The 9,894-nt window shown below is 59.3% G+C and overlaps 1 protein-coding gene across 9 annotated transcripts in view; it reads left to right on the top strand.

Moving 5' to 3' along the window:
• The window catches only part of SCN5A (sodium voltage-gated channel alpha subunit 5), a 90,694-nt gene that overhangs the window by 6,389 nt on the left and 74,411 nt on the right, over nucleotides 1-9,894 (top strand). For all 9 annotated transcript variants that reach the window (XM_045294986.1, XM_004708573.2, XM_045294984.1 and 6 more), the window contains exons 3-4: nucleotides 6,597-6,686; nucleotides 7,032-7,160. In XM_045294986.1, the coding sequence (XP_045150921.1) occupies nucleotides 6,597-6,686; nucleotides 7,032-7,160 (219 nt within the window). The remainder of the gene's footprint in view (nucleotides 1-6,596; nucleotides 6,687-7,031; nucleotides 7,161-9,894) is intronic.

Genomic DNA, 9,894 nt, shown 5'->3' with positions numbered 1-9,894 from the left:
TCCTCCTCTCCCTCCTCCTCTCCTCCTCTCCTACCCATCTTCCTCTCCCTCCTCCCCTCCTCCTCTCCTCCTTCTCTCCTACCCATCCTCTTCCCCCTCCTCCTCCGCCCCCCCTCCTTTTTGATTAAGATATAATTTACCTGGGCACTCTGGTGGCTCAGTGATTCAACACTTAGCTGCCAACCAAGAGGTTGGCAGGCCAACCCCACAGTCACTCCATGGGGGTCGGGGCGGGGGTGGGCAGCCCTGTCTGTCTGCTCCCACCAAGAGTCCAGCCTCAGGAAAAGCACCGCTCAGTCCTAGAGGGTCCCCATAAGTCAGATCACACGGATGGTGTGCAGTCGGGGAGCTCTTCCCGCGTGCTCCAGGCTCTCTGACCATCCAAAAGACCAAACGAGAGATGAAAAGAGAACCCCAGCCAGTTGTCCTGGCGCAGACTGGACGGTGACGCATGGCGGCCCTGTCCGTGGGTCTCAGAGTGGAGCTGTGTTCCACCACAGGGTGCTCAGCGGCTGGTTTTCCTCAGATGGATCACCAGGCCTTTCTTCCAACGTACCTTTGAGCGCGCTTGAACCTCCAGCCTGCTGGTTGGAAGCCCAGTCCCAGCTTATTTCCAGCACTCTTCCCCTGTCCACCACCCCTGCTCCCCACCAAAACAACAACAACAGCAACAAACCCAGTAGCAGTCACTCTGCCCTTCTAGTGTGCAGTCGGGTTTCCTGTTGTGAGTTTCAGTTTGTTGCCATGGTCATACCTGTTCAAATACCTCCTAAGTCCCGGAGTATGCAGAGCCCGCCGTGGCATACTCAATGGCAGTGAGTCTGGAAAAAGCAGCAGGGGCCAGAGAACATGTAAAAGGAGCCAGAGACACAGCGCCTGCTCACACGGAGGCTGCCCAGAAGCCAGAGAGAGGAGCCTGTTTCCCTGGGCACGTCCAGGCATTTGTGGGGTGTCATGCCAGCCGGCACGTACAGGCTCCCTCGGTATTGCTTTACTCCCGGCCCCCCTCTCGCCCGCAGCACATCCCTGGAAAGCTGCCGAGAAAGTAGATATGGGCATGTGGAATCGTTTCTCCTATGTGTCCCTGTTGTCGTCTTGCAGAATGTGTCCCTGTGGGGATTAAAGAAAAGAAACCAGCTGACCCTCCAGACACCGCTGCGGTCGTATTCACAGGCCTCCTGTGCACACAGAGGATGCCGTGCCTTCTCAGGGGCACAGGGTCTGTTCACAGAACCCTCCCACGCATCTCCTCCACATCCATTGGGCAAGCCAACCATGTGGCTTGGAGTTGTTGAGTTTGGAGGCGGGTTTTGCTTTGTTTTTTTAACTCGTTTGATGGCACAGAGAGATGAAACCACCCCCTACGGTTCATTTTCCTCTTTGGGGGTCTTAACCCTCTCGGGGCAGAACAAGCCAAGCTTCAGGCTTTTCCCCACAACCCGTCCAAGTGGACCTGGCTGGCATTTTACTTGTGGTCCCTTTAGGAACAGTGGGAATTAGGGGACCATGACAGGGCAGGATTGAAGAGGGAGTGTTGGCCTGTGCCTTTGTCTACACAGGACACCAGCTTGGTCTTCAGTCTGAAATGACCAGCCTGTGCAAGCAGGTGTCCCCTGGCCGGGAGACCAGGCACCTCATCTGGTAAGGCTGTAGGCGGGGCTTCTCCAGGGAGTCCTGAGGCCACACACTCACAGAAACTGGGACTCGGTCTAGCTAGGAAGAGAGGATCCACGCACACACACACACACAGGTATGACTGGGGTTGGTGAAGAGCTATCTCTAAGGCCAGAGGGTGCAGGAAAGGGCCCTGAGAGAGATGGGCGGGGGCTGCATCCCACCCTCAGCCAGTGCCCAGGCGGGCCACCCCGTCACCGCCCACCAGGGGACACGGGCTGCGCCCCACAGGACGCAGTGGGCTGCCTGCCTCTTCCCGGGCTTGATGTAGGACTGTGCGTTCCCCTCTGCCACATTCTCCAGTCCAAGGTAGCTCGTCCTCACCACTGCTTTCTGTCCCGGCGTGGGCGCTGTGAGCAGCCTGGCCACAGCTGAAAGGGGCTGGACCTGTGTCCGTGCAAGCAGTGAGCCCCCTACAGCTCAGCCCACCCTGCTTTGGAGGGCTGAACCAGCCATCTCAGGGCCTCTTCCAGAAGCTTCCTACCCAGCGTGGCCAAAGGCACCTATGGTTTCTGATGGCATCCCACTTCAGAGTCCTGCTGGGCTATGTGTGACCCTGGGCCTCCCCAATGACAGACAGTCTCCTCCCTCCTCCTGTGGGGCAGTCTCGTGGCTCGGTGGGTTAGGTCTTGGGCTGCTAAGGTCGGTGCTTCAAACTCACCCACTGGGAGAAAGAAGAGGCTGCCAGCTCCCATAAAGATGCACCGTCTCATAAACCCAGTCTCAGGCTGCTTGCTGTGGGCCGGAATCCAGTCAGTGGCAATGGGGGTGCTTTGAGTGAGGAGTATCGCCTTGAAAGGTCCCTGGGGAGCTTCAATGGTTTGTACTCCTGAGTCGGAGTCAACTGGGTGGCTGCGTTTGTTGTTGTCAATGTTGTTGTTGTTGTTGTTGTTTGAGATTCACAAAAGAGTAGGTGGTTTGAATCCACCCAGAGGAACTGTGGAGGAAAGGCCTGGCGTTCTGCTTCCACAGGTTCACAGCCATTGAAATGCTGGGTGACACAGGGTCGCCATGAGTCAGTGACTGCTCTGTGCTGGTTACCTCGCTGGCTTTTCATGCCTGCCCTGCAGGTGGCAGGGGCCAGGCATTGGATAGCGTTCCCATTGAAAGCTCTGAAGAAATGGGGCTTCTCCAGGTGAGGGGGCACCAGGTGACCTCTGATGCCCAGGTGCAGAGTTGGTGCCGAGGAGGCTTCAGACGGAGACCTGAAGCGCAGCCCCCAGAGGTCCAGGCTGGACTCTGCCCTTCCCCATCTGTGTGTGTGTTTCTCATCGCGGCTTTGTCCTGGCTGGGAACTGAGTGGCCGCAAGCAAGACTGGTTCTGTTAGGGTCACAGGGGCCAAAACCAAAGCATTAATGGGCAGGGGCCCCTCCCTTTCTGGAAGCTCGGGGTGGGGGGATCTCTGGTCTTTCCTTTCCCAGGCCCGCATGCCTTGGCTTGTGGTCCCCTCCCATCTTCAAAGCCCATGAGGGCCTACCTGCCACTCACACTCCTGACCCTGCTTCTCTGCAGAAGGACCCCTGTGACTTTGTCGGGCCCACTTGGCTCATCTAGGGCCGGGGTCGGCAAACATCTCAGGCGGAGAGCCAGTCCTGCCCCTTGCAACGGTTTAAACATCATCCGAGAGCCCGCATAGATTTGTACAAATGTATGAAATCACATCCCCACTATCTGAATCGTATCCTATAAGTGAGACGATGATGGCTTTTGTTTGCATGTTCGTCTCGACTTCAGGACTGCCCTCGTGTCCGTACCCAACGGGCTGCCGAGGACTGGCGAACCACAGTTTGCCGACCTCTGATTTAGAGTCACGCCCCATTTCAAGTTCTCCAGCCACGTCTGCAAAGCCCCCCTTCTGGTACACGCTGGCACGTTCCTAGGCTCCTAGCTGTTCCTCTGCTTTAACTCTGCTCCCTGGGCCTTGAGCTCTCTGTCCGCCTCCTCATCCATAAAGGGAGCCCTTCCACCCCACCCCTCCCCCCAGGGTTGTTGGAGGAATCCCATGAGCTCCCTGGGGTGCAGGGGATGGAACCTGGCGAGGGCTTTCAGAACATGCGTTTTTAGCATCCTTCCATTATTTCAGAAATCACCTGGGTTCCTCACTGCCAGTGGGTCTGTGGGGATGGGTCAGGCTGGTTGAGGGACTGTCACCTGTCCAGTGAGGAACACCTTGAGGGGGAGTCTGGGCCTGGGGACGTGTGTCTAAGGAGAGGGGGTGGTGCTAACCCGGGGCTATGAAGAATCCTGATGGTGGAGGGGTGGGTGGACTGAGAGACACCCCCCCTGTGGCCAGGGAGAACTCGGGCTTCTGGGGCCACTGGCATTTGAGCTGTGTCCCATGTTGGTCATGGAGGCTTCCCCCAACCTGATGCCCTGTCGTCTGTGTCAGGTGAGAAGTTGAGGGTTAACTGCAGCCGAGTTCCTAGTGAGGAGACGTGGGGGCAGGTTGGAGGGTCTGGTCAGAGCCCTTTGTGACGTCGCCCCCTGGACCGTGCGTCCAGAGCGACGCAGCCTCTCGCCTCGCTGTCCAGGCTGTGGAAAAACGGCGAAGCCATGCTGGGAAAGAAAGAGCCTGTCCCCGGGAGCTCAATTACTGCCGCTCCTGGGCAGCCTGTGGGAATCGCCCGTTTGGCAGCTGCTGCGCGTGGGGCCGGACTGGGGCGTGGTGTCAAGGGCCTGGGGGACACCAGTCAGGCTGCGGAGGGGGATTAATGGGGGCAGAAGAGTGACCCTGTTCCAGAACAGCCTCCCTGCGGTGCCCACTCAGGAGGCAAGGGTCTGCCCCATGTTTCCCGGGGAAGGGGGGCTTGCAGAATCGAGGGAGGTGTGAGGAAGACCAGTCAACGGCAGTCAGCTTGAAGTAGGACTTGCAGCAAGAGCCAGGGGCCAGGTGGGGCCTGGGATACTACAGGTTCAGGCAGAGACCCACAAAGGTGCCCAAGAGTGCCCTGGCATCTGAAGGACTCACCTCTTGTGGGAGGCGGGCATTGTCCAGCAAGGAGCAGCCCCTCGCTCTATCCCCCTGGCCTGGGTGCTGCCAGAGTCAGGCTGGCTGCTCGCAGGAGTGTGGGTTGCTGAGTGGGGTCTTGTGGGATGAGGAGGAAGGAGTCCAGTGGGTGGACCAGAGAACCAGCGCCGACCGTGGGCAGAGGCAGGAAGCAGTTTGAAAAGCAAGAACTCTGTCAGGACCCCGGGGTGTATGTATCTGCCAAGATAGGGAGCCGGGCATTTCTTCAGGGACGGCCCAGCCTAGAGTCAAGCCTGGCTGCTCGTGAGTGTTCGGGGGAGCAGGAAGCCCTGCCCCCTGGCCGGTCCCTCCCCTCCAATGTGGCTGTGGACAGACCCGGCCTAACTAGTTAAAACCTCTGGCCCCGTGGTCCACAGGGACTCTTCCACAGGGATTGTCCCAGGTATCTGGTCCCTGCCAGGGTACCAGTGCAGGTGAGGGCAAGGAGACGGGGCTAGCCTCGGTGGTGACAACTGTGAATAGAAGGGGGCCCTGCAGCCCCGGGTCTCCCGTCAGGGCCCTGTCTCACGGACCGTGCAGCCCTGACCAGCCCTGGGGCGCTGGCTGAGTTTCTTGGTGGTGCCACTGTATGGGCCGGACCAGCAGAGGGTGGCTTTATAGAACAGAAGTGTCTTTTTCCGCACAGCTCGGGAGGCTGGCAGACCACATTTGGAGGGTGGGGCGAAGGTGTCAGGTTCCTGTTTTGTCAGCTTCAGCTTCTGGGATCTGCTCTATGAGATAGAGATGGAGCTTCCTACTGTAAAGAAGTATCGTCCCGGAAACCCCCCAGAGGCAGTTCTACTCTGCCCTGCAAGGGTGCTATGAGTCGGCATCCACTCGATGGCAGTGAGGGGGTCACTGGTGACCCTTGCTCTTCCATCTGTGTCTCTCTGACCTGGATATTATTTAGACGAGGCTACATTGAGGACATGCCTACCCTGATGGGGCTTCCAAATAATGACCCCCACCAAACCAAAACCAGACTCCCTGCAGTCTGCTGATTCCTGAGTTGATGCCGACTCATCGGGACCCCGTCAGAGGGGGAGAGCTGCCCCTGGCAGTTTCTGAGACTCGTAACTGTTTGCGGGAGTAGAAAGCCCCATCTTTCCCCCGTGAAGCAGCTGGTGGTTTCAAACCGCCAACTTGGCAAATCACAGCCCAGGGCATCCCCACGGTGCCACCTCCAGGACAGGACCTCTCAGTTCATTCCTAGAGGAGCCCTGGTGCGGTGGCTGTGAGTTGTGGGTGCTAACCACAAGGCCCGCCGTTCAGAACCACCAGCCGCTCTGCAGGTGGGAAGACGGGGCTTTCTGCTCCCCTAAAGAGTGACGGTCTCAGAGATCCCCAGAGGCAGGTCCTATAGGGTCGCCGCGAAACTCAGGGGAGTAGTTCCGTCTTGTGGCATCGACCCCATGCCAGTGAGTTTGGCTGTGGTGGATCCACGCATGCTGTCGATTCTGACGCACGGGGATCCTTTTGGACAAGACGACGCTTCCCTCCACTGCAGCGGTTCTCAGCCTGTGGGTCGCAACCCCTTTGGGGGTCTAACGACCCTTTCACAAGGGTCGCTTGTTTCATCATAGTAGCAAAATGACAGTGGTGAAGTAACAATGAAAATAAATTTAGGGTTGTGGGGGATTATTATCACGTGAGGAACTGTATTAAAGGGTTTCGGCATTAGGAAGGTTGAGGACCACTGCTCCATAGGGTTTCCAAGGCTGTGAATCTTTACAGGTGCAGCCCCCCCGTCCCCCCGCCCCCGACCTTTCTCTTAGCAGCCTAGCACCTAACCTTATACTGACCCAGCAGGGCTCCTTCACCAGGGCCCAGAGGACTGGGATTCCAGGACATATTTGGGGGGCACCCTAGCCCTGCCACACCCTGTGCCGTGGGTTTTCCTTGACCCCAGGCCACGCTCTTCAGCATGCTCATCATGTGCACCATCCTGACCAACTGCGTGTTCATGGCCCAGCATGACCCCCCATACTGGACCAAGTATGTCGAGTAAGTATCCTGGGACTTCTCCACGCCACAACCCCAAACGTCACCCCCACAGGAGGACCGTGTCCAGGCCCAGGGACTCGCCACCTAGGGGCTCCTTAACCCAGCCCCCTCCCCTCTTTTGCCTCTCCCAGTCCTGCGAGGTCCTGGTGGTCGGCAGTTTGAAACCACTGGCAGCTCCTAGAGAGCAAGGCCGGGCTTTCTACTCCCGTCAGCAGTCCCTGTCCTGAGAAAGACCCACAGAGGGCACTGTGAGATGGCAGCGGATGGGGGGGTGAGGGGCTGGGAGGTCCGTGTGGCTGTGCTGCCCAGCGACCTGGCCTGAGGGCTTTCGGCCTCTCTCCCCAGGTACACATTCACAGCCATTTACACATTCGAGTCTCTGGTCAAGATCCTGGCCCGAGGCTTCTGCCTGCACGCATTCACCTTTCTGCGGGACCCGTGGAACTGGCTGGACTTCAGCGTGATTGTCATGGCGTAAGTACCGGCTTGCTGTCCCAGGCCGAGCCAGGCCCGTCTCACTGTGTGTGGGGGGTGGGGGCCGGGGGTGGGAGGGGGAGTTTGCACCATCCCCAGCCCCTCAGCTGCCCGCAGTGGCCACTGGCCGCTCCCTATGGGCTGTTGCTCCATCCTGCGGTCAGGAGGACGAGGTGAAGGCCCCCGGCTCATCTGGTGGCGAGGGATGGATCCAAAATAGCCCAGGCAGGCTGTGGTGGCCAGGCCGCCCTGTGCTCCAGGGACATCATTAAGATTCGACTTAGCATCCTCTACTCTTTTCACCCAGAGAAACCAATATGATAGCCCAAAATCCCTGAACTGCCTTCGACAGTGACCTGATTCCAAAGTGATTAAGACGGAGACCGCAGGAGAGAGGAGCCTGGGGAAGCCAGCAGGCAGGCAGGCAGTCCCCAGGACTTTGGCCAGCCAGATAGCCTGGCCCCCGCTGCCACGCCACCATGCCGGGCGTCGCATCTGGACACACCTGGCGGCTTTGCTGGGACAATGGTCTGGTTCCTAGCAACCCCTGTGAGGATGGGTTCGGGGGCCAGGCAGTGTTGTGGTGGGCTTTCCGCAAGTCAGAGCTGACTCAGGGGCACCTGACACTGGGGCATCCTTCCACCAGATGGAAAGGCTGACTGGCTGGGGCCACTTGGTCCCATTTTGCAGATGAAGAAACTGTTGCTGGGATCCATCGGAAGGTGACGGCCAGCTCTGACCCACCAACCGAGGCCCCCTCCTCCTTGCCTCTCAGCAGCCTCGTGTGAGGCGGCCAGCACGGGGGCCCTGTGTGCTGGCAGAGGGGGCGGGGGTGAGCAGGGCAGGCCTCCCTGCAGAGCTGTGTTGAAGCCGTCCCTCTCTGAGAGCATGGGGTGTGCAGAGCACCCTGTGTGTGCAGGGAAGGCTCAGAGGGCTTTGCTCCACACCCTTACATGGCCCAGACTCCCCGATGGTGGAAGGAAGGCCTGCGCTGAGCTAGGCGGGTTGACGGCTTCAGTCCACCTTCCCCTCTCTAGGAGTCTCGTATTTGCTGAGCCCACCTCTTTCCGACCAAGTGTGAGTCGAACCCCGGGCCGTGAGCAGGCCAACCAAAGCAGGTGGCTAGAACGTGCCTGTCTCTGCACAGACTGAGTGTGAGCCGAGGCCAGCCCTCTCGTGGATAGATAGGGACACCGAGGCTAGCTGAGCTTGGGCTCCATCTCCAATGTCAATGAGGCCTGGCCACAGCGGAGTGAACCGGCAGGAGGCTGGTGGGAACTGTGGACACAGAGGTGATGGGCCAGCAGTCAAGGCCGTGTTCAGACCTAAGTGGACAGGAGCCAGGCTCTGGGCTGCCTTCTTCAGAAACCACTGTGTGGAACATAGACTGACGGGGAAGGCCAGTCGGAAGCTGTGTTCTTTGAGCCTGGAAGAGAGGGCTGGGGATGGAGAAGATGAGAGGCGGTCTGGTTCTGGCTGCATCTTGAAGGAAGGATGGTCTCCACTGCCCGCGATGGTTGTGGGCCCAGGCAGCTGGGCAAGTGGTGTGGCCTTGGATTTTTGTGCCAGGCGCTGGCCAGCCATGGGAAGAGGAGAGACCAGAGAGACCCCGAGAGGACCACCAGGAGGTGGCTGGTATTTAAAGCCAGGAGCTCAGAGGGGTCTCAAGGGTAACGGGGGAAGAAGGTTGACCCGGAGACTTCACCGTGCTCCGCTCCAGCACCCCGGAAGACCCCCGGGGAGCGAGTGAAGACCACCAGAGGGAACCAGCTGGGGAGGCTGGGAGAAAAGAGGGAGGGAGGATCATGAGCCCACCGCTCTGCTGGGCGAGAGGTGAACCGAGAAGGGGCCCCAGGGGCCCTGGTGACCTTGAGCATGGTTCCAATGGAGTGGCAGACGGACCCCAGATGAAAGAGGGCTCGAGGGGGTGGGAGGGGCAGGCGTGGCCGTGGGCATCTGCTGGGCAGGCTGTGAAAGCAAACCAGAAATGAGGTTCTGGCCAGAGGGGATCGTGGGGCGGAGAGAGGACCTTTGCCGGCTGAGGGACTGGTCCAGGAGAGGGGGGACCTTTGACGCTGTTGAGAGGTGGGGACATTGCTGGAGCAAGGTCCCTGAGTTAGTCCAAGAGGGGCTGGGAGCCCGTGTGCGGGTAGAGAGTGGGCTGCACCCACGCGCCGGGAAGGCAGGCAGACATTGCCGTGAAGAAGGAGACGAGAGGGTCGATGATGAGGGAAGAAATCTCTGCACTGATTGCTCCTATTTTCTCAGGGAAATGAACAGGATCATCAGCTGGGAGGAAGGCGTGAGGGGGTCTGTCTGAAGCAGAGGAGAGCGAGGGGGCGTGTGTTTCTTCAAGCCGGAGCGAGCTCAGGACAGCAGTTTGGGAACAGAGCGGGTTGCCAGGCTCCGGGGTGCCCTGTGTTGTGGGGGAGACCGTTCTCTGTGGGCCTCATAGCCCAGTGTCATTGTGAAGGGGCTTCAGGCTGAGGAGGGGCCGATGTCCGCCTGAGCCATGCTACCCACCCGTTCCTAGCCCCTGAGCAAGACTTGTGTCACCACAAAGAGGCTTTAAGACCCCAAGGAAAGGCATCACCTGGGCCCCTGAGCCATGTAGGAGTCAGGCTTCACCGCATCTCCAGCATGTGCCGCACAGCACACCGGTCCTATGGAGTCCCCCTGTCCTGTCCTGCCCTATTCTGCCCCGCTTTGCCCGTGTGGTCCCAGGGGAACCCTT

This window comes from Echinops telfairi, unplaced genomic scaffold (assembly GCF_000313985.2).
Source record: "Echinops telfairi isolate 266 unplaced genomic scaffold, ASM31398v2 ScPeMD7_4225;HRSCAF=4972, whole genome shotgun sequence".
NCBI lineage: Eukaryota > Metazoa > Chordata > Mammalia > Afrosoricida > Tenrecidae > Echinops > Echinops telfairi.
The sequence above is the reverse complement of the archived record's forward strand: the minus strand, read 5'-3'. Positions and strand labels throughout refer to the sequence as shown.